This window comes from Mirounga leonina, unplaced genomic scaffold (assembly GCF_011800145.1).
Source record: "Mirounga leonina isolate KUSES-001 unplaced genomic scaffold, KU_Mleo_1.0 Mir_53, whole genome shotgun sequence".
In the NCBI taxonomy this organism is placed as follows: domain Eukaryota; kingdom Metazoa; phylum Chordata; class Mammalia; order Carnivora; family Phocidae; genus Mirounga; species Mirounga leonina.
Window position 1 is genome coordinate 8,432,777 of NW_023270807.1, and position 23,873 is coordinate 8,456,649.

Here is a 23,873-nt window from a genome sequence, read left to right on the forward strand (position 1 = left end):
GTTCAGAAAGCTCACCCCCAGTTCCCCACGCAGTGCGGAGCAGGAGGGAGGCAAGGAAGGACTCGGGCCGCACACCGGCTCCGGGATCAGGGCCCCCGGCCACTCCCCGCGCCGAGCGCAGCCCGCCGGGAACCAATGAACCGTGTGGGAGCAGGGCTCGGCCGTACCTCCAGACTCCAGGGAAAAGCTGGGGTTTGCAAAGCGCGCCACAGGATTCGCGGGGGCAGGGAGAATCCCTGGGGTCTCTCCACCTCCCGCCTTTCTCAGGTCCGCAGCCCCGTGTCTTCTCCCCAAGTCCCCACTTTCCTTCCCCTAAAGTTCGGTCCACGTGGTCTTCTCTCGCTCGCCGCGGCGGCCTGGCCGGGTGAAAGCAGCTGCACCTGCTTTAGGCGAATTATGGTAGCGCTAGAAGTTGGTCTCCCCTCCCTCCACCGCTCGCTCGCTCGCTCGCTCCCTCCTCCCCGGCTCTCCGCGCGCTCCCTCCTTCCCCCTCCACCCCGCGTCCCCCGCCCCCTCCCGCCCCGCCCGCGCGCCGCCCGCTCGCAGCCACTCGCAGCCCGGGCTCAGTCGCAGCCCCTCGGAGTCCGGAGCCGGCCGCCCCTGCGGACCGGACAGCGCGACCGGCGGCCGGGACGGAGCCCCCAGCCCGCGAGGAGGGCGCGGCGCAGGCGGCGGCGGCGCGGCGGGGAGGAGCCCGGGCCGGAACCAGGGCTGGGCCGGGGGCGGGGACGCCGGGGTCCCGGAGCCCCGGAGCCGGAGCGAGCGAACAAGCGTCGCGGGAGGACCGAGAAGGAGGAGCACCGCCGGAGCGAGCCGAGCTGCCCACGAAGTGCGATGCCCCGGCGGGGCTAGGGCGCGCGGCGGCCGGCGCGGCGCGGCGCGGAGGGAGGACGCCCGGGAGCTGCGCGGCGCCGGGCGGCGCGGAGGGGCAGCCCCAGCGGGCGGCGGCGGGCCGGGGCTGCGACCCGAGCGAGCCCCATGCCCCGCGCGGGCTGACGGGCCGGAGCCCGCACGGAGCGGCCGGGCCGGACAGGTAGGTGGCGGGCCGAGCCCGGGGACGCGGGTGGGGGCTGGGCCGGCGACCAGACCAACTCCCTAGCTCGCGCACTCTCTCGCCCGCTCACTGGCTCACTTTGTGTTTGCAAACTGCCCGCCGGAGACGCGCCGGGCGCCGGGAGGAGCCGGGCCCAGGCCGGCGCACTTTGTTCCAGCCGGGGCCGGCTGCGGCGCCCTGACCCCGCGCCGCCACCACACCCCGCCCCCGGCCTGGGCCCCCGCGGCCCAGAGCCGCCTTTGGAACAGGTGGGGGCTGCGGCGGGGAGGCGGGAGGTGGGGGCAGCCGGAGGTCGGCGGTTGGGGGGGGCTGGAAAGGCTACTGAGGCCCGCCCTTCCCCCAGAATCTGGGCCCCGCCCCCTCCCGGCCTGGCCGCTGGGAGTGGGGTGTAAGGGGGCGCGACCCCCCCGCCCCCCGCCCGAGTCAAACAAAGAGTAATTCCCGGCCCGGACTTTCCTGAGCTGGGGAGGGAAGTGGTGGCGCGAGCTCCCCCAACCCAACCCCAGTCTGTCCAGGATTCCCCGAGACGCGCCGGAGGCAGATGGGGGGGTGGGGGGGATCGCGGTCGCACCCGCCGCGTCGCCTCGGGTGAGAAGGGGACTTGTTTTGCTGAGGTCGCACCTTGGAGGTTCCGGGGCCAGTCAGCCCCGTTCCCCCGTGGCTCGGCCAGCTCGGAGATAGAGTGGAAAACTTCTTGGGGACTTGAGAGCGTCTGGAAACGGCCCCTGTGATTTTGTGCGCCTGTGCTGGAGGGCGGGGGACGGACCCGGCGGATACCTTTATTCACCCCGTTTAGGACGAGCCACCCCCACCCCCACCCGCCTCACCCTGTTGGGGGGAGGGGGAGGGCGGCAGCAGGGTTCCGAGGCCCCCAGGGAAGAGGGTTCCCAAGTGACCAAGCAGGACCCTCCCTCAGATTGCCGACCCCAGTGTCTCCTCTGGACAGCCCCCCCCACGGACGCCTCTCTGACCGGCAGTCACCCCGGCGGCGCTCCGGCCTCGCGCTCCGCGTCAACGCCAAACTAACTTGGGGCTGAGCCCGGGCAAAGCCTGTGGCGCTAGAATGCGGGGCGCCCTGAGCGACCCGGGGTCCCGGCCTCCCCGGCAAAGGACCGTGTGATTTCGCGGGACGCGGATTCTGAGACAGAGGCCCTAACGGCTGTGGATGCCTTCCTACAACTGGGGCGACCTCGTGAACACGGCCGCATCCCTCCCGGACCCTCTAGGTTGGGGGAAGATGATATGGGAACGCGGAGACCCTGAGCCTATAGAGCGCCAGGCTCATCCCTTTGCACTCCGGCTCCTCTTGCCAACCCCCGCCGGACGGATTGCCTCGCTCCCTCGGCGCCTGGGCTTGAAGGCGTCTGGAGATGGCCGTGTGTCTCGCACCCCAGCACCGGGTCTCCCTGCAGATTGGCCGCAGAGCCTGGAGCAGGGGTTCCGTTGGGGGAATGAAAGAGCAAACCCGAGTCTGAAGCTGTCATCCCTGCGGTTCCTGAGAAAGCCCAGGAACATTTTGGCCAATGCGGGTTTTTACTTGAACTTCGGCATCTTCATGCCCCGTTTTCAAGCACCGCCTGGATTGTCCCAGGGCGAACTGTGTTGGGTCTGGGATTGAGGGCCCCGGGAGTGAAGCTTGAAGGGCAGCAGGGGTTGGAGCCGGAGACTGGCCAGGGTGCCGCCATCTCCCACGCAGAAATAAGGAGCAGCGGGACCGTCTGTACTGTCTGTAGCCGAGGGAGGGTCTAACCTAACCCCACCGGAGAGCGCAGTGGGTAACCCAGACTGGAACACCGAGAATTTGAACCCAGACTCTCACTTTCAGCAGAGAACCGGGACTGAACGCTTCCGGCTCTGGGCATTTCAAGCCCCTGACTCTCCTGGTGAGCCAGCGGGTGGTCACAGGGGCCGGAAGGGCAGGGATGGCCGTGTCTCAGCTGCCCGAAAGAGAGACCCTCGCTTCAGACAGCCCCTGCCCTAGGCAGTCCCCACACAAACCTGCAGAAAATTGCTTCGGGGAACGGGAAGTCTGCAGGCTTGTTTTGTTTTGTTTTAAACTTGAGAAACTTTGTCTTGCCTGGGTTCTGGGATTCTTTGTCACCTGGCAGGCTGGAGAGAGGGCCTCAGGACTGTTGTAGGCACCTGGACGGCTTGCTTTTTCTGGCTGCTTTAGATCTGAGCCTCTCAAAAGCAGGGATGTGCCTGGGGGCGTGGGGGGGACTCCCTATCTGGTATTGCTCCGACTCTTGTCAGCTGGGCAAGGTAGCATGGGAAGGAGGTGGTGCTGTGGGGGTCCCCCAAACATACCCAGGACCCCAGCAAGATGGGAATCTCTTCTCCCAGACCCTCGGCCCACCACCTTACTCTGGTCCCAGCCTTAGCACTGAGTTGGGGAAGACCATGGGAACCTTTTCTCTTGGCACTAAGCTACGTTGAGTGTCTGGGTGGAGTTTTCTATCCTTCTCCCAGTCCTGGGCAGGTTTCCCAGGAGTTATGGAGTTGGGGAACCCCTGAGCCCTGGGGAGAGAAAGGCCTGACACCAATGCTGGGAAATGCCAGGGGTAGGGCAGGTTGGACCCAACTTGCAAAAGGACCTGCCCCTGTCCCTTTCTGTGTAGGTACCCTTCTCACACCTAGACACTGATACCCTCACCCCCTTTCCTCTGCCTTTGGCTAGAAACTTCCTTTCTGACTGCTGGCAGGTAGGTCCCTTTTTGCCAGGAATGTTCATATCCTGCTGGGCCCCTACTCCAAACACACCTCTTCCTTAGGGGGGAGAAGGCAGGGGGACAAGGGGGGGGGCTTCCTTCAATCCAGTAATTCCCCAAGTGTTTGCTGAGCCCCTACTCTGTCTGGGCAGGTCCCAGGCTGGGTACTAGAGAGCCCAAGCAAGAAGGCTGGGGACTGTTCTCTGATCCTCCTATTGCCCGGGTAGGAGAGACAGACAAGGTGTCACATCAGGGAGAGGAGAGTGGGAGCAGGGTGTCTGTTTCAGAGGAGAAATGTGTGCTGCAAAGGGAAGGAAGGGTCATCTCAAAAAGAACCCCCCCCCCAGCTCCACTATACCTGGCCTGGCTGCACCCTCTTTCCCGACATCCTAACCCTTCCCTGTGCCACTGCCTTGGTGGTTTGCCTGTCTTTCCAGCCGAAATGCAAGCCCCTCCACGTCTATCCCCAGCACAATGACTTTACTTTCCTAGTAGCCCAAATTGTGCTAAATAAGAATTTCTTCTACCCAAGGAGCTCCACACAGTGTCCCATCATGCTCTTACAACTCTCCCAGCTTCTCCAGAACCAAGGCCAGGCAGGTACTACTTTTGACAGGATTCTACTGGCTGAAATGGTTTCCTTGGACTTGGTTCCAGAACTCTGGAGCCCGGGGCAAGGAACTGGGGCCTGCCCAGGGCAGAACATGGGTCAGGGTGGAAAAGGCTTTGGAACCCGCCAGCTGTTACGGGACTCTGGGGAACTTAATGAAGCTCTTGGAACCTCAGTTTTCCTCTGTGTAAAGTGGGTCAATAATACCCACCTTAGAGAGTCTGTTTGGGAGTTGAATGTAAAGTACCTAGCATGGTGCCTGGCACTTGGCAGTGCTGACCAAGGGGTGGTTTTTATTACTAGATTCCCAGCACGGCCAAGACACACGTTGGACTGAATACTGGAAATGCTTATGTTTTAACCTCCATTTCACGAGCTGGGGAAATGAAGCCCAGAGAGAGGAAGCAACTTGTCTGAGGTTACACAGCTAGTCAGTGGTAGAGCCGGGGCTAAAATGTGGGGCTCCTAACTCCCAGTGCAACCAGTAGGGCTTGAGTCTCTGCTGTGGGGAAGGGAGAAAGGAGGGGATGGGAGGGCTTGTCAACTCCCCCCTCGCTCCTTTACAGACTCAGGCCTGGGCTGCCCCTCTGCCCTGAGGTGAGAAGGCTGTGTTTTTTTCCTCCTGCCTTCCCTTTAAGGGAGGGTCTACGTTCAGAATCTGGCATTTCCCACCTGCACTTAACCCTGGAACAATGCAGTCATATGTTACCCACCCCCCCCCACACACACCACCCTTTTAAGGTGCTCATGAAGACAAATAAAAATGCGAGGGATAATTCCCCAGAGTGTAGAGGAGGAAAATGGCTGGCACCACCTCCAGAAGGGAGACCTCTGGGGTTTGGAACCCTAGCCTACACAGTCTTATGGAAGACAATTTTGGCCACCAGTCTTAGATCAATTCGGGACCTACCTGTGGATGGATCATCTCAAAGAAGAAAAAAAAAATACCTGCCTTTGGCCTAAAGTTCCTGGCTTTTTCAGCATTGCCTTCCTGGATTCTCCATGGGAATGCACCCCTTCTTCACCCAGTCCCACCATGCTAGGATCACAGCAGGAACCCTTTACCAAGCCTTGTGGCGGCCCATGCAGTGGTCTCTTGAGATGGCATGGGGGGATGGGGCTTATGGAGCCTGGACTCAGGGCACACCTGCCTGAGCTAGAAATCCAGAGCTCCCAGCACAGAAAGCGCACGAGTCAAAGTGTCCTGTGCCTTGAGGGGTCCATCCAGGCCTGGGCCTGACGGATGTCCTCCCTTCCCTTGATCCCCGTCCCAGGCCTCCTCCTTTCCAGGTCTTTGCCAGGCTGTCCCTCACTCCAGTGCAGCCCTGCACCTTCTCCCCACCCTGGCCAGAGCCATGCAGCCTGTGCCTGGAATCCCAGTAGCTCTGCTGACCTCACAGGTCCCAATCCTCTGCCCAACTGGAGCCTCCAGAGCTGGGACCTGAAGGCCATTGGGCTCACTGGTGGTACTGGACAGAGGTAAAGGGCATTTTCTCTGCCACTCCAAGCTGATTCCGATGGAACCTGACCTGGGCTACCATGCATATAGGGCAGGGGAACAAGATGGTGGGTTTTCCTCACACAGTAAGAGTGGAGTGTGTGGACTGGCGACCCTTTGGCGTTTGTTCGAGGTAGTCAGGGTCAGCAGGTGGAAGTTACCTAGAATTCCCACCGGCAGCAAAGGAGGGACAGAGGATGGCGACTTAAGGGCAGGGTGACTCACGGAATGGAGACCAGGAGGAGGACTGCTCTCCATTCCACAAACACTGTGGCATGCATACTGTGCAGTGGCAAACACAAGGGTTGAGGGGAAGAGGTTTAATAAGAGGTGACTCGATTGCCACTTGGAAAATCAGAAATGGAGCAAGCGCCGCAGGACTGATCTTTCAGATAGGGACTGGGGACTGGAAGCAGGGCTCTGGTCCTGAAGCTCCCCGGGGGAGGGGGGTGGGCGACAGGATGCCTCTGCTGGCCTGGGAGAGCCCTCAGGAGGTCTGTGCTGTGTGAAGGGAAACTGGGGGCTGGGTGGGCGAATGGGCTCCCATTCTGGGTTCCTCAGCCGGATGAGCTCCCTCGGATGGGGTTCTGCAGCTCTGGAGCCCACACTTCCGGGAGACCCAGGCTGAAAGAAATTGGTCCCCAAAAGGTTGGGGTGTACTTCCTCCTTTCCTTCAGGGGTTCCCTGGCCAGATGTGCATCCACACCCTGCGAGGAAGGGCGTGCGCAGCTGGGGAGAATTTTGGGGAGAGATTGAATGGCGGGATTTGCGGGAGACCCGGGGAGTGGCTGCAGCTGTAAGCGTTTAGGGAGCAAAGCCCTGAGCGTGGAGAAGCTCCCTATCTTCTCAAGGCTTCCGCATCACTGGATCGGGGCAGGAGGCGCTTGCGAAGGTCGGGTCTTGTTAAGGATGCAGAGTTGGTCCACCTGGGAGAACCCCTCCTTTAGGAAACCTCTGGGATTTCCCCCGGAGAGCCAGGGCTACTGGTCTTCCCTCCCAGCTCAGCGCACTTGCCCGGGGTTGCTCGCCTCGCCAGCATTTCCCCGAGCCTCCGCGAGCGCATCCGTGCAAGTTGCAGGAAGCCCCTTCATCTCTGAGCTCTGGGACGCAGCCCTGGGACCAGAGCACCAAGAAGGAGCCTGGGGCTTGGGACCCACTCTGCCCAGTGCCTGGGGGTCTAGGGAATATTGGAAGAGGGGACTGCTGGTCTTTTAGCCAGCGGGAGGGCCGCCTACTCCCCGCGTGCTGCACTCCTCTCACTTGGGGATGACTTAGCAGGTCTGGGTGGTAAACAAGGTCAGGATTCACTGACGAGAGTCACCCCTACGCATGCTGCTACCCACTTCCTAACCCCCTGTAAGACCTCAGGCATGGCCCACTTCTCTCTGGGCCTCGGTTTTCCTAGCTGCACAGCTGACTTGGGAACACCCACAGTCACTTCTCCCGGGCCTGCCCTGGCCGAAGCTGCGGGTTGGGCATCAGGCGAGAAGAGAAGCGGAAGGTCTCAGCGTGCTCCCCCTTTGTTCACCGCGGCCGGAGCCTCCTGCCTCCGTCGCTCCTTCCCGAAAGGGGCGCTGTGGAGTGCGGGGCAGGCGGCCGGCGGTCCGGGCAAGGTTCCTCCTTCTCAATTAGGCGGCGGAGCCTGATTAAAAGGGGGTGCTGCCCGCCCCCTCCTGCCCGATCTCCATCGACGAGATTTCCCTTCATCAGAATCTCACATCCTCCAGAAATTAATTTGATGCCTCTTGTTATCAATTAATTGAATCTCGTTGGGAGAGAGAGCTCAGCGAGGCGGGCGGCGGCTTGGCCCTTGTGTGTCACTGTTCTGCCCTCCCCCTCATATCGGGACAACCTCACCCCCTCCCCATTTCTGTTTCTGCCTTGCCTTTAATTCCACTTATTTTCTAAAATAAAACCACCGCTGTGAACCCTTTTGCCTGGTTTGGCTCAGATGGGTACCCATCCATGGACGGGGTGCTGCCTGGGATTCACCCTGAGCTGAGGAGGGGGGCGGGGCAGGGGTTCCTCTCCCCTGGGCCCTGTTCCATCCCTCCGAAAATCAACAGAACCTCACCCTTGGGGAATTTGGCCCTGACCCTGACCCTGTGTACTCCAGGGGCTGCTGGTGAGAAACTTGGAGAGGAGGCCTGGGGGAGGGAGGGCTAGGGAGAGACTGCAAGGAGCCTCCCCCACTAGACACACACCCTAGTTGGAGGAGGGGACACTGGAGGGCCGGGCTAGGGCCTGTCAGCCATCCGGATTTTGTCCTTGTGAAAGTTTCATCTTTTTTAGAAGAGGCAGTTAGGAGCTGTTGCCCTGCTGGGGCTGATCTGCTCAATGAAGGGAGAGAGGGCACAGATGTGTGGTACCTCCTAGCTGCCCAAGAGCTAAGTCAGGCATCCGCAGGAACAAGAAGGTAAATGAGAGAGGGAGGAGGAAGGTTCTAGAAGACATCCCAGTCTGGGAGGGGGTTGTGGCCAGTACAGGGTACAACTAAGTGGTCACCAGACCCTGACTGAGGGGCTGTGCCTTGCCATTTCACATACCTTCCCTTCCCTTGTCCTGATCCTCACAAAAGCCCTGGGAGATTCTCCAGGCGATGATCTGTATTATTCTCAATTGATGGGTGAGGGACCCAGGCCTGGAGAGGTAATGTAACTTGCCCGGGGTCACACAGCTAACTGGAACCTGCTTCTCTGGAATGCTGGCCATAACGGCTGAGGTCACAAGTTGACCAACTTCACCCCTTCAGAGTTTTGTTGACCCACACAAAGCTTATTACAAGGGTACATTTCACACAAATATCCCCACTTTGGCTTCTTTTGAAAACCCCAAACCCTGTCAACAATCAGCCTGAATTTCCGCGTGTGGTAAGGACAGACTGGGATTGAATGCCCCGCACTTCTCACCTGGCCTCCTAGGCGACCAGCCTAGCCCCTGAGGGCATTTTGGGTAGTAATTCTGTCTTGGAGATTTCACCTGTCCTCAGTATTCTCCAAGGAAGAGCTGGGGAAAGCGGGGTGGTCTGAGAGAATCTGCGAGGTCTTTCCTAGAGCTCAGAGAAGACCTTTAAGGACACCCTGACCCCAGTCGAATTCCCACACAACTGTTCGAAACTGATAGTGGGGGATAATTTTCCTGTTTTTTGACCATGGAGGGGACTTTCGGGTCTTGTGTCTCCAGGAGCCCGTTCTAACCTGAAAGCAGCCCATCCCTGCCCAGGTGAGCCCCTCTATGAAAGTCATCATCACCCTCTTACCTATCCCCCAAACTTATGTATTTTTTGTGGGGGAGGGGAGAGACTTTCTCCCAAGAATGAAACCTCAGGTGGCGACAAGAGAAGAACTGGGCATAAGTCACCTTTCTGGAACTTATTTTGGAACAGAGAAAGATGGGGAAGGATGCTGAATCTTGCGTATTTGGATGTGGATGTGTTCTGGATGCCCCTTGAGTTGGTACCCGAGATCCCTGTAAATGCCACACCTGAACATCATCAGGGGAAAAAGAGAGACGGCCCAGGGCCGGTCAGGGGCAGGTTGGGTGTGAAGCAGTCAGGGGCCCCAGGAAGGGCCAGACCCAGTGGTCTGTCCCAGGCTGGCTGGAGCCCCTCCTTTGCTCACGGGAGCCCCCTGGTGCCAAGGGCACTACCAGAACCAGGCTCCAGATGGCCACTCAGGCCCTGGATGAGTCGCCCCCACCCCTTAACCAGCGGGGGGCCCCCCCACGTAAGACGTCACTATTTAATTAGCCATCTCTGATTAACCAAACTTGGCATTCGGCTTCTCTTGCCCTCATCTTTCCCAGCTCCAAATCAATGGCTTTGATATGCTAATTAGGGAGTAATTTAATTTCAAAAGGCCGCAATTAACAAGGGTGTTGTGGACATGCTGTAGTTAAGCGGAGTAATCTAATTTGCATTAGTAACAAGCAGGGACTAATTAGAAGCTTAATTAGACACTTAGATGGCTCTTATGTTTACTTTCTTAATGAGATGGAGTGGGATCTTTGGTTCTCTTTCTTTTTTCTTTCTTTCTTTCTTTTTTTTTTATTGTTAATTCTTCCTCTTGGTATGGTTCTAGGAAGGAGTGTTGAGGGAGGCCACCTTGCTAGAGCCTGGTGGGAGCATTTCAGGGCCAGGGCCGGTAGAAAGTACACTGGGTGAGGGGGGGTGGGTAGTGGTGAGGAAAGGTTCAGATTCCAGGGAGATTCCAAAGTGACCGCCCTCCAGGCCTTGCCACCTCTGAGGTGGGGTTCAGGAGAAGAGCACTGATTTGGGAGTCAGAAGAGCTGTAGGGTTTCAGTTGGGCTCAGCCTCCTAGCAGCCAGGTGACCTTGTCAAGTCAGTAGGCATCTTCAAAGTGTGGTTCCTTCTTCATCTGTCAAAGGAATTCCAGGTTGTGTGCAGAAGAGGGGAGGGGACAGGGCATGGGAAAGGGTTTTCAAGGACTGTGAGTGGGATGGCTGTTATTAAAATAAAATATAGTCACAAATTTGTGTGCCCAGGCTTCCCTTCCTTGGGACTCCTGACTCAGCTTAGAAGTCACCTCCCACCGGAAGAGCCTTCCCAGAGTATCCCCATTCCCTCTAGGCACCCATAGCCAGCGCCCCAGTGTCAATTTAATGTAACATTTGTAAAGCTGTGTGTCCGTATAGAGCGGAGGTTCTCAATCCTGGCTGCAATTGATGTTTAAGATTTTTTTTTTGAGAGAACACTCAAGTGGGAGGAAAGGCAGAGGCAGAAGGAGAAGCACACTCCCTACTGAGCAGGGAGCCTGATGCAGGGCTGGAGCCCAGGACCCTGGGATCGTGACCTGAGATGAAGGCAGACACTTAACCGACTGAGCCACCCAGGCGTCCCCTGCATTTGAAGTTTAGAATGGGCAAGATTTTTAAAATTATCCATGCCTGGGTCCTACTCCCCAGAGTCCAATTTGATGCCGGGTGCAGCCTAGGTATTGGGTATTTTTCTTAACGCTGTGTTTGCGTGGGTGTCTCTCTTTCTCTTCTAATGTGTAAGCCCCCCAAAAGCAAGGGCTGTGTTTTGTTCCCTCCATCTGCCCAGATCCCAGTACCTACTGTGTTCAGTATTAGTTGCAGGCAGAGGGCCACCAGCCGGCTGTGTGCCCTGTAAACTCACCCAAGTGTTGCTTTTTGAATGCCTTATGCAGGATCTGAGAATCTTCTGGAAACAGACCTGAGGAGAATGGAGGGAAAATGCTAAAAAGGTGAAGGGGCTTGTGAGTCCTCCAGGATATGGGTGCATTGCCAAAGGGAGGATAAAATTGGTACAAATTTCATGGATGTCAATTAGGGAATAAATGTATTAACAGCCTTAAAAATACACAGTTCCACCTAAACATGTATCGTAAGCAAATAGTTAGAAAGGTCGAGTATTCTGTTCGCATAAGGGTGTTTATTGCAGCATCCTAGAAAAAAAAAAATAGGTAATAGTCTGGATGTCCAACTCTAGGGGATTGGCTAAATAAATTCTGGAACATGCAGCCCATTCGAGCAACTATGTGACCCCTAAAAACTGTTGCTTAAAATATTTGATGTCATGTGGAAATGGTTATGATAGTAAGTGGTGAGTGGAAAAATAGGAAAATTCAAACCATGTACAGATTATGACCCCAGTTTCACTTTTTAAATGTTTATATGCCAAAGAGAGTGAAAATGAACTGACTAGAAGGGGTGGATCCCAAAAGCCTAGCTCTCTGGGTGGCACAATTACGGGTACAGCTTTTTTCTTTACACTTTTTTTTTTTCCTCTTCAAAATTTTCTACCGAGGTGTCTGTTACTTTTAAGATTAAAAAATAAAGTTATTTGAAACTCGGGAGAGAACCTGAAGCAGCACAGGATGGTGGTTCACCTTCCAAGTCAGAGGCTCGTTGCCACCTTTATTTATTTTTAAAGATTTGCTTTATTTGAGAGAGCACGTGTGTGCACGTGCAGCGAGAGAGCAGGAGCAGGGGGAGGGGCAGAGGGAGAAGCAGGCTCCCCGCTGAGCAGGGACCCCCCCCCCATGCTATGCGGGGCTTGATCTCCGAACCCTGAGATCATGACCTGAGCCGAAGGGAGATGCTTCACCCACTGAGCCACCCAGACGCCCCTGCTGCCACCTTTTAGAGAGGCAGGTCCTCACCCTGCCATTTGAACTAAGTTCCTCGGGCCCTGAAGTTTTGTGCTGAGAGGTCTTGAATGGCCCCTAACATTGGGGCCTATGGCTGCCAGTGTGTCATTTAGGGAGAATCTCGGGCAGAAATTGGAGTACAGAGGGAAGCCTAGGGTCCCCGCCTCTGACCCCCACAAAGGAGAGTCCCAAAGTACGGGACGACGTGGGCTTGGAGAGGGATTAAGCTTTTTCTGGAACTCAAGAGAGCCCCATCTTCTTGGGGAAAGACACTGTTGGCCTAATCAGAAAGCCAGGTAGTGATGTGGCTCACATCACCCTGCTCTGGTTTGGGGACCCATTTTGGAGCTACAGAGACATTCTAACCCATGGGCCCTGCCTCACTTTCCTCAAATGCTGAACCCAGGGCTGTGATAAGGGGATAGGATCCTGAACCCTAGCCCACTCAGAGTTGAGTTGTAACAGGACTTTCTGGGCCCCCATAATTATAGCCTTCTCTGAGTGGCTTCTTCATGTAGTGGATTTTATTTGCTATCACAGCAACCCTGAAAGGAAGATTTATTGGTATTAGCCCCAAATGACAAATAAGGACACTTAGGCTCAGACTGGTGACCTCACTGCTCAGGGCTCTCCATACAAAGATAATAAGAGACCAGAAATTGGTCAGCAGGTAGGATGGCAAATGAGTGGCTCGCTAAGGAGGGCCAAGGCCAGAAGTGGCTACTGCCCGAACCCTCACCTCTTCTGGCAGCCTGAGCCCGTAGGCCTTTGGGGCCTGAGCTGAATGAGGGAAGGGGATCCCCAGGCCTTTGCATGATGGATTGGGAAGCATTCTTCGGTTACTTGTAATGTCAGTGCTTATTGCTTTGAAAAGCCCTCTGCTTTATGTCCCTGACACAAGTAAGATCTGATAGCAGGACAGCTAGAAAGGGAAAGAATATAGGAAATATAAGGCGTCTTCATGCTCTATGTGGTACCCAAGTCTTTTTATGGAATCTAGCAATGTGTCCATTTCAAAGACTTCTAGCTCTGGAAAAGTCTGAAACTGGCAACCTCTCGTAAGGGCCCTTGCCTATGCTGTTTCCCCTGCATTCAGTGTATACTTCACCTGGCCAACTCCTACTCACCTTTCATTTCTGAGCATAAATGCCATTTCCAAGAAAAGAAGGCCTTCCCTGCACTCCCCCCCCCCCGCCGCCCCTGTTTAAGTTAGAGTCCCCTGTTTCTTCCCTGTACTCACATTTGATGGAACCTACTTTATGTGAGCTTATCTATATATTTGTGTCCTTATTGATCATCTGCCTCCCCTCATGGGAACCATGAGCTCCAGCAGAGCAGGGCCTGTGCCCTGTTCTGCTCAGGTCTGCATACACAGAGCCTGGCACACTGTAGATGCTTAAGTATCTGGGGAACCAGTGAATGGATGAAGGGTCATTGCTAGTGCTGTATGCTCTTGGCCATCCACTGGAGGAGAGAGAAGAATGACTTCGTTCATGGCCAAAACTCTACTAGTGGCTAAATTTTCAAAAAGACAAATGCCAGATTTACCCAGTAAAAAGGGGTAGGGGCGAATAGGATCCCCATTATTACATTACCCTCAAAGCATCTAGGGCACTGCTGCACTGTTTGTTCAAGATTTGGAAACCTGCAGAGGGCAGGGACCAGATTCCAGTGTCCTGCAAGATAGATTCTCAGAGTTTGTCTTTTTTTTTTTTTTTTTCCTTTTTTCTTTTTTTCCTCTCTCTCTCTTTTTTTTTTTTTAAAGTAAGCTCTATGCCCATCGTGGGGCTTGAACTCACCACCCCGAGATCACAAGTTGCATGCTCTACCAACCAAGCCAGTCAGGCACCGCCCCCCACCTCCCTGTCAGGGTTTGTCTTAATCAGGCACTAAATCCATGTTGAATGAATAAATGGCCTTGGAGATGGATTGTCTCATTTTGCCCACCAGGCAGTTCGTAAAGTCAGTGGCCATCACTAGGGAGACCCTGTGGTCTTGGACGAGCAGCACCAACATCACTTGGGAACTTTTTAGAAATAAGGATTCTCAGGGGGCACTCCAGACCTATTGAATTAGAAACTCTGGGCCTGGGGCCCAGGAGTCTGTGTTCTGACAAGCCCTCCAAGGGCATTCTGATGCATTCAAGTTTGAGATCGTCTGGCTTAAGGTTTTGGCCCATTCCGTTCTTCCTTCCTACTACCCCGTGATATATTTTAAGAAGCTTCATCTGTCTTTTATTGTAGTCGGCTTCCTGATCTTTCTTGGAAGTCGACAGGGGTATACACTGTAAATAGATGGCTACATCTAGTCTAGTTTCCCCCATTATACAGAGGAGAAAAGGGGGTAATGAACTTGGTTGGCCCAAGTCCCCCAGCAAGGTGGTGATAGACCGGGGGCCACGTGCCAGGTTTCCCGACTTCCAGGCTCAGGCTCTCAGCTCTCTCCCCGACTAGATTGTGGGTTTGTGGAGGGCTGGAACCTGTGACTACTTGTTTCAACCCAAACCACCACCATTGCCGCGGGTACGGGTTACCTGTGGCCACGCCCCCACGGCCTTGCTCTGGTTAGAGCTGGGGGTGCAGCACTGTCCAGCTGCGGCACGTGCACGTGTGCGCTGGGGGCTCCCCCGCCCCTTCCCCCCTCCCTCGCGGGTAAACTCCGGGCATCCATCAGTCTGTTAATTGCACTAATTAGAGATCGCGGAGGTGTTAATTGGAAAACCCTGGTATTGTGCCTGTTTGGGGAAGAAAACGTCAATAAAAATTAATTGATGAGTTGGCAGGGCGGGCGGCGCGGGTTCACGGCGAGGCGCAGGGTGTCGTGGCAAATGTTACGGCTCAGATTAAGCGATTGTTAATTAAAAAGCTACGGTAATTAATACTCCCTGCACCATATGTGCCCGCGGAAAAGGCACACAGGTTTCTCCGCGTGTGAGGCTCCCGGCCCCTCTTCCTCTCACCCAAAACACCCTAGCCCTTGGGTTCTCCTTTTAGCCCCAAGGTGGGTAGAACCCGTCACTTCCGGCCTGGGAGGGGACCAAGCAGACCAGGAAAGTTACAAGGAGGCGTCCCCTGTGGCATGCCCGCCAGGGTTCTTCGAAGGGCCAGGAGCCTCAGGGGAAGTGGGTGCCCCCAGCGGCCCGCAGCCTCCCCCAGAGCGGAAGAGGAGGCTGCGGCTTTGACCCAGCTTCCTTCCTTTCTTCTGAAGGCGTCTGCGGGAGCTTCGGGGCCTAGCCCAAGGCTCTGAGGTGCCCTGGCTCCCGGCCAGGGGTTCCCTGAGAGATGGGAGACTGGGGACCTGCCTAAAGGCGGGACTAGAGCCCCGGAGAGAAATCCTAGACCACCTAAAACAATTCGGCCCCAGTCACTTGCCCCTGTCCCCAACACGTGGTAGAAGAGGGGTCAGGGAAGGCTGGGGTGGGTGTGGGATGAGGGCCTCAATTTTAGCGAATCCTAGAAAGACCTAATTGCCCCCTCCTGATGTGCTGTATGAAGGAAGACCAACCAGGTGACTTGGGCAAGGGGCAGTGACTTGCCCAAGGTCACACAGCTGGCGCTTGAAACCAGATGGTCTCCTTCCCCGAGCTCTCCTCTTCTGCAGGAGTGGGGGGGGGGCAGGAGTGAAGGGAGGAGGGGTCTCTTGGAGGGTGCCCCCCCACCCCAGTCCCAGAGGAGGCAGCTCAGGTCCACATTAGGTGGAGCCCTTTGGGCAAGGGACCACAGCCGTGACTCAGATGGGCCCTTGGTGGCTCCCACCGGCCACTAGAATGCTGTGGCTTCATGTGCACATGCTGGGACTAGGGAGTTTTACTCCTGGAGCTTTCCAACTCAGAAAAGACCCCCAGGACCACCTCTCCATGTAGAAATGGGGAAACTGAGGCCCCAAGGAGGAAGGCAGAGGATTCACAGCTGGTTGTGGCTGAGCTCAGGCTTCTGCCTTCTCCTAGCCAGGGTCCAGGTTCTCAGGGCACTGCTAGCAAGGCCTGCCTCCAGCACTCCACCCCGGGGCCCAGCTGCCCTGGCCCCCAGAGCCTGAGCACCCACAGGGCAGAGAACACCCCAGTTTCTATCGCAACACCCAGGGGAGAGATGGGCAGGAGGCGTGAGGCTGCTGGTATGCTCATCCTCAGAGGGCAGGTGTCCCAGGGCAGAGAAGGTGAGGGTGTGGAGATGCCTGGGACCACGTGCAGGTTTGGATGCGTGTTGGGGGGCGGGTGGGAGCGAGGAAGGAGGTGAAAGCCCCAGGAGAGGGCAGAGCATGCCACATGGGAATTAATGCCATTCATACACCCTGCGGAAATGACTTTTCAAATGCATATAATCTCAAGCATGCAAATGAGAGGCTTGCTTCACCCTGTTTAATATGAATGATCGGCCCTTGAATAGCTATTATTACACACCACATTGCAGCAATTATGTTGTTCACTGGGTGTCTCTCTGTACCCCCCCCCATAAAAAGACAGAAAAGAAAGGGACACCTCTGTTTGCAGCCTCCTTCCTTTCTTCTCCCTTTTTCCAAACTTGCTGTCTGATCTACAACTTTATGGTGTGTGTGTGAGTGTTGGAAGGGGGGCACCGTCCCTTACCTCAGGGAAGTAACTGCTGGGTTCTCTTTCCTTTCTCCGGTGCACACACACATACCCCTGAGGCTCTGGTCTTTGTCCCCCTGGGGCCCAGGAGTTCTCAGATCTCAGAGAAGCTAGACTTGGAATCAAGACAGGCAGCTGCTCTCCACCCCCAGCAGGGCCAGGGTTGGGGGAGAGGGAGCGGAGTGGGCCCCTGCTGTCTCCCCATCCCCCTTATGTGTAGCTGGGGCCCCAGCCTGAGTGGGGGAAGGTGCTCTGTAGGCTGCTGGCGGGGATCGGGTTGGGTGGCTCAGAGGAGGGGGTTGGGGCCCTGTGCTCTGACGGGTGGAGGATGGCGCCCACCCCATCCATCATTTGGCAGCCACTGGCCCTCGGGCTGACACGGCCATTAAGGCCTGGGCCCAAGTGCTCAATCTCTTCCGAACCATCGCCCCCAACCTCGCCCTGGCCCACCTCCTCTCAGAACTCAGGAGTGGGAGCGGCAGCTGGGGGACAAGCCCTTGGAAACACACAGAAACGCACAAACACGGGACACCCTAGCAGCATAGGGTTGCCCAGGGGGCCACACAGATCAAGCCATTAGGACAAAGACACCTGGGGTCACAGAGGGAGAGGGGCACAGGAGCACACGTGACCGGTGGGCTGCCCATGGACCCTTAACACCTCTCTGTCCCCTTTACAAGCCCCCAGGCCCTCACACTCCTCCCAACTCTGCTTCCAGCAGGGACAAAAACAGCAAGTGGCACAGCCAAGGGAGGGAAGAGAGTTCTTCCAGAGTGAAGGGAGAGAATTTCCGGGCAAGAGGGAGATGCTCTTGGGAGCGGCCACCTTGGGGAAGGAACTAGGGAAATAATCCAGTCTCTCCCAGCACCTCTCTGATCTGCTCATCAACTGCCTATTGGGAGACCCTGCAGTCCTGGGTCTGCCTAGGCCAAAAGGGGATCAAGAAGGGAAGAACGAACGAACACTGGCTGGCTTCCGTAGGTCCCTCGATCTCTGTGTGATCTGGGCCAAGTCTTGGGCCTCTCGGAGCCTCAGAGTCTTCACCCTTACGAATAGGGCAGGTGGAGAAGGGGTGGATTGGAGCTTACGTGATGCAAGGTGGTTTTACGTGTGCTGTTTTATTTACTCCTCACAGGACTCCAAGAGGCTAAGATTAATTGCTTCTACAGACAAGGAAACTAAAGTTTAGGGAAGGTGGTTGTTTTTTTTTTAAGTTAATTTATTTAAGTAATCTCTGTACCCAACATGAGGCTCATACTCACTACCCAGAGATCAAAGGTCACATGCTCTTCTGACTGAACCAGCCAGGCGCCCTGAGGTTTAGGGAGTTTAAGACACATGTCAAAGATCAGTGGTGGGTACCAACCAGGTCCCTTTTGACTGCAGTCCGTGTTCCTCTCAAGGGGCTCTGGCTTTGGGGATAGCTGGGGACTGGGGACACTCCAGACTTAGAGAGCAGCCCTGTATACACACACCCCACAACTGCACCCCTGCATAGCAGATGTTGGAACCTCCTTGAGTGGTAGAAGGAAGCTCAGGCCTTCTCCTGGCTACCTTTGACCGTTCCAAACATACCCTCTCTTTCTGGAAGTGTTTCCACCACTGGAGAAGCAGCTGGGGGAGGGAGGGAGGGCACAGGATTCAGGCCTTGACTCTTTGCCCTGAACTCTCTGGACCCTCAGTTTTTCCATCTGTAAAATCAGGATGATAATGACTACCTCGCACCATCCTTATGAGAAGGCATCATGGTACTTATAGAAACAGTAAATATTATGGAGTGTCTGCTTTTGGCCAGGTGCTGGGCTGAGGGCTTTAGAATGGCAGGGCAGAGAAGTGGGACCATTGGCTGCCTTCACCGGCAGCTCCAGACCCAGCTGAGGGGCTCCCAGTAGGTGCTGAGCAAAGGGCAACCGCATTTGTGGAACAAATGTGGATTAGAGCCTTTCTGGGTCCTGGGGAAGGAGACCCTATAAGGAGGCCCTGCCCTGGGGGAAGTCTCTATCTATGGGGAACACACACACAGGTCATTACTGGTGGGGGTGGGGCTCAGCAATATGGTTGGTCCCAGTGAATAGCTCCTCTGCGCTTCGATATCCTAGCAGGTTGATAGCCTAGCCGGACCCTAGCTTCCCCAGGGCCCTAGCCTGGAGGGAGAGGCCAACACGGGTTTCCCGCCCCACCCTCCCCAGGGGCAGGGGTGAAGCTATCACCTCCTCCCCTTCCCTGCCAAGGTCCCCTGGAAGTCCAGGAAATGTGGGGGAGGACCTGCCCCTTCCCCCGAGCCTAGGGAGAGGATGACATTGGGAGGGGGCCCACAGCCCAAGAGGGGTCCCAGGAGCCGCTTCCAGGAAGTTGAGGAGGAAGAGATACCCTAAGACGGGATTGGGGGGAGCATGGGGGTGTTAAGCGGTGGTGGTGTGTTGTTTGGGGGTTGAGGGGCTTTTTGTTGGTGGGGCGGGGGCTTCGGTGGCTGCCCCGGGGAGGCTGCGTCCAGACTTGAGCCTCAGCCCCTCCCCCATGTCTCTCCTCCCCCCTCCAGGTCCCGCTAGAGCGACATGATGGTGGAATCCGCCTCGGAGACAATCAGGTCGGCTCCCTCTGGTCAGAACGGCGTGGGCAGCATTTCTGGGCAGGCGGATGGCGGCGGCGGCGGGGCCGGGGCAGCGGGCGCTGGTGGCGGCGGCACGGGCAGGGACTCGGCGGCCGGAGCAGACAGCAACGGCGAGATGAGCCCCGCGGAGCTGCTGCACTTCCAGCAGCAACAGGTAGGAGCAGGCGCCCCTCCCCAGCATCCCGGAGGAGGAGAGGAGGAGGAGAGGGGCGGCCGGGCCTCGTCCCACTCTCTTCCTGGCAAGGCGGGTCACTGGCTTCCTGCCAAGCAGCCTCACTTTTAACCCTCTTGAAAAGGTCCAGCCTCCAGGGACGCCCTCTGCGCCCTCCCATTCCAGTGGCCACCTAAGGGGGGCGGGGAGCCGTGCTCCCAGGAGAGACAAGTGGGACCCAGGAGGCCCAGAGGTCGGGGAGCTTGGAACAGCCTCAGAAATGCCCACAAAAGGAGACACCCCGGGCAGTAGGCTTGAGAGTGTGTGTCTGAGGTGGGTGGTGGCCTGGGCTCTCCTCCTGCACACTGGCTAAATTAACAGGGTTGCGACAGGGAGACCACTCTCTAGGGTGCATGTTCTTTGGAGGAAGGGGCTGTGTATACAGGGGTATCTTCACTTTATTTGTATTGTAAAATATTCCCTGCCGCCATCTCTGCCTGGGCCCCTAATCCAAGCTGTGAAGAAATTAAACTTCTAGGCACCAGAGTCCAAAGCAGCTAGGAAAAGGCCAAGAGCAGGAGGTGATGACAGGCCTCCATTTTTAGGGGTCAGACTGGGAATCCCTGTCTGCCTCCTCCTCCTCTTTTCTCCCCTCCATCATTCCACCCTAAGCTGCAGAGTTCAGGAGTTCAAGACCAGCCGCTGAAGTTTGAGAGGCCCCGGGGTGGGGAGCCTGGTTGGGTGATGACAGAGCAGGGGCCCCAGGTTCTGGCCCCACGGCCCCACCCCTGGAAAAAGGGAGAATCACATGCTTGACAAGTTCAGGAGAACCGGCCCAGCCAGCCCTGGCCTTGGGATTCTCCTCCTCTTATTTGACTGCTCCCCACGCTCGCTGGTGGCACTACCCCTTGGGGGCTGTATTGAGAATGCGGAACAGTCAGGTCCTGCATGCATCCCCACGCACGCCCCCACCCCTGCCTCAAATGTGCACAGATGTGTATACCCATCTTGCCCTCATGTTCTCTCCCAGGCTCACCCTGGGGCTCCTCCCCTGATCCATAGCCCCTTATAGGGCCCTTTCCCACCACACCCTGCAGAGCAGGAGGTCAGACTCCGAGCAGCACCGTCCGAAGCCCAGCGCCCTGCCCGGAGTTGGTCAGCCACCACCAACACAGAAACTGAACCAACCCAGGTTAAGTCTCAGCCAGCCCCTTAACCAGCAGTGCAACCTTGGCCAAGTCCTGGAGCCTCCCTGAGCCTTGGTCTCCCCGATTCCTAAAGTATGGGCTTTTTAGGATCAGGTGCAATTTGAGCGTGAAGTCTCTTCACACACCGAATGGCCCATGTGGATGCTGACAGAATCGAGGACTTTAGAAATCACTTCCTCTTACGGACTGTGGAGACCTGTCACCTTTCCCTGGGGAGATAGCCCTTGGGAGTTTGCTGGCATCTCCCAAGCCTTCCCAAAAGGCAGGATCTCTGGGGAGGAGACCCACAGAGTTTGTGACATCTACCGGGGACAGAAGGTCAAAGGGCCAAATTCTACCCTTTATGAAAATAATAACAAGACACACCCCACCAGAAGTCTCCAAGGCCACCCATTTTTTATAACCACCTCTTCCCTTCCCCCACCTCTGTGCACACCGGGCTAGGAAAGATTGTGAATGTGGTGGGGGATGGGACGGGGTGGGGAGAACTACTGACACTGGAAAGTGTCTTTTAAACAATTCAACTGCAGAGTGAACATAGATATCTGTATAACTGGGAGATGTGTGGGGTGGGGAGAGACAGAACTTTCTGTACTGATCGGGTTTCTTCGCTCTGCATTGCACACAAGCCATGTTTTGCCGTCTATATTCCACATTCTAGTTATTCCTGTTTGTTTTGGGGAATATCCCAAAGGCCTGGAAAATCCTATATCTGTTTCACAAATAAACTGGGGTGGAGATTTGGAGGCAGGCGGAGGGCTGTTTTACCCATTTGGTCTCACTCTAGGCCTGGTGCCTGGAGCCAAGGAAAATATTTGAGATTTAAAAAAGGTCCTGTTGGCTCCAAACTATGAAAGAACCCCGCAAAATTAAAATGATAAGTTTTTCAATTAACAGGAAAGTCTGTGGCCCGTCCTTCCAGCCCCAGTCTATGAGCCAGGCTTTGGGGGAAAACTTCAGGGGTAACATTTTCCAGTACCCTCAACGACAAATGTTCCTTACTATTTGCGGGGTAGGTTAACTGTAGAAAAGAAAGCCTGGCCCGGTGGGTTCCTCCTTCCTCCCCTCAGCCCCAATCAGAAAGTCCTTCGAGGACAAACAAACAAATAACCTTGTCTCAGTTTGGTGCTTTGGGTCTTTCTCATACACGGGTCACTTAATCACCTGGCCAGCCCTGGGAAGTGGGTGTTATTATTCCCATTCTGCAGATGAGGGGTCACTGACTGGGCTTGGTGACCTCAGGTCTCCCGGTTCCTGGACTGGAGCTCAGCACAGCCTTGTTTTGGCCACTACCCTCCCTTGTCACACAGTTCCCTGTGGGAAATGGAGGGAGTGAGGCCTGGAACGTAGTAGGTGCTAAATAAACGCTCACTGGTGAGTGTGGGAGAGCACTCCATTCCCAGCCCTAAAAGCCCTTAGACAAACGAAAGCAGTGGAAAGCAACACTGCCCGCAGGCCCTACGTCGCCACTCTAGAGGAGGGAGGTTGGGGGCAGGTGTGCAGGCTGTGCACTGCTCCCATTCCTCCTCCTTGGGCCTCCTTGGGCCTCCAAGCCCCTCTCCCTCTTTCCGTCCGTCTGCTGGTCTCTGTCCCTCCACTCTGGGTAAACAAGCCCTGGAAATGCAGGCTTGGCCTTTGGGAGTAATGAGTTGACAGAGAGGAGGGAGATAAACAGGGCAAGTCAGAAGTCAGACCAGTGACAGGACTTGAGGCTGAAACAAACAGTGCCGAAGAGGGAGGCTGCATCACTTTGGAACAAGAGCAAGCACCCGTTTCCATGCAACAGCAGGCCGGGAGCTTGTTCAAACAGAGGCTGGGGGTGGGGGTGGGGGGTGACATGGCTTGGCAGCCAGGCCCCGTCTGACTAGAGAGAGGGTCCCCAGCTGGCTGCCCCCTCAGCAGCCAAGACCCCCTGCTTCTGGCTCCCTCCTCTCAAGCCCCTGATTGCTGAGCCCCACTGCCTCCACGCTGTCCTTCGGGCTTTCGCCGGGTCTCCAGTCTCTCACCCCTTTACAGGAAAAGAAGGCTCACGGTGCAGTAGGCCTTGGAGCGCGCATTCATTCAGCAAACATGCACTGAACCTTATTTACACCGGGCTCCCCGTAGGCCAGCTGGGGTTGATGATCCCCAGCTGCTATTAAAGAATACCCTGGACCCAGCAGACATGCCGGCTACCCACCCACCCATCCCCTTCCTTCACTGAGCAAAGTCTCCTTCCTCATTGCTCCTTCCTCCCCTGTTTTCCCTCTGATGGGTTTTTTCTTTGAAGGTTGGCCTCGCATTTTATCCTAATCTGATTTCACCTGGATGAAATGTACCCCCCCCGGGGGGGGGGTTCCCTAGGGACTGCGCAGAAACCCTTTGGGCTCTGATGGGGAGCAGTGAGGGCCGGGACGAGTGTGGGAGGTGGCGGGCCTAGAGAGGCCTGGGGGACAGGACTTGGCTGCTCTGGCCCAGGAGAGCCAGTCTTGGGGCCAGAGGGCTGGGCCAGGCCGGATGGGGGCTAGCAGGGCTGCTGGCGGCCACACTGAAAGGCATCCTGGGCCTCCAGAGCCTGCACTTCCATTGTCCTCAGGTTTCGGGGGTGACAGGTCAGGGAGGGTCACAGGAGGGTTGCCTAGCGTCTGGGCACTCCCACCGCAGTTGCTGTGACAACCGGGGCCAAATCCCATCCTGTTCACATCCTGTGAGGACATTCAAAGGGGTTGGGGGGCTCTGCACATTAATGGGCTTTTAACTCACCCCCTCTAAGAGATGGGGGGGATGTCAGGGCATGGAGGAAAAGAAGAATGGAAGACATTTTTGTTTTCCTCCCGTGTCTGGCCCTCCTCTGCCCAAGCTACTTAGGGGGATGGGGTGGGAAGGGGAGGCTTCTGGAGTGAATTAGCACACACACCCCCACCTCACACACACTGTCAACAGTGGTCTTTGGTCCTCAGGTCAGGGGCTCGTTTCTCCTTGGGACTCATGCCCCCAGACTCTACTCTTCCTCTCTGGTCTCACACCTTCTGGACTCCTCCCTTTTCTTTCAGTAGGGTGAGGCCCTCCCCAGGAGGTGCTGGGGACCTGGAGGGGAAGGGGGCCTGAAACCCAGCTGTGCACCCAGGCTCTGAGTCTCCCACCCACGTGGGCCTGCCTGTATCAGTGCGTTGCTGGTTTTCATTTTAATGGTTCTAATTTGAGAATGCGGCGATGTCATTTTTACGAGGTTGGTGTAAAAAAAATTTACAGCCTTTCCAAAAAGCTTTTTTTTTTTTTTTTTTTTTTTTGCAAGGGAAAAAGGTGTAGAATCACTTTGGGGGTTCTATGGTCTC

The 23,873-nt window shown here is 56.2% G+C and overlaps 1 protein-coding gene across 4 annotated transcripts in view; it reads left to right on the forward strand.

Moving 5' to 3' along the window:
- The first annotated feature begins 950 nt into the window (after positions 1-950).
- Positions 951-23,873, forward strand: part of FOXP4 (forkhead box P4) — a 49,743-nt gene continuing 26,820 nt past the window's right edge. For all 4 annotated transcript variants that reach the window (XM_034990712.1, XM_034990715.1, XM_034990714.1 and 1 more), the window contains exons 1-2: positions 951-1,033; positions 19,129-19,354. In XM_034990712.1, coding sequence (XP_034846603.1) covers positions 19,145-19,354 — 210 coding nt within the window. In that variant the 5' untranslated portion in view covers positions 951-1,033; positions 19,129-19,144. The remainder of the gene's footprint in view (positions 1,034-19,128; positions 19,355-23,873) is intronic.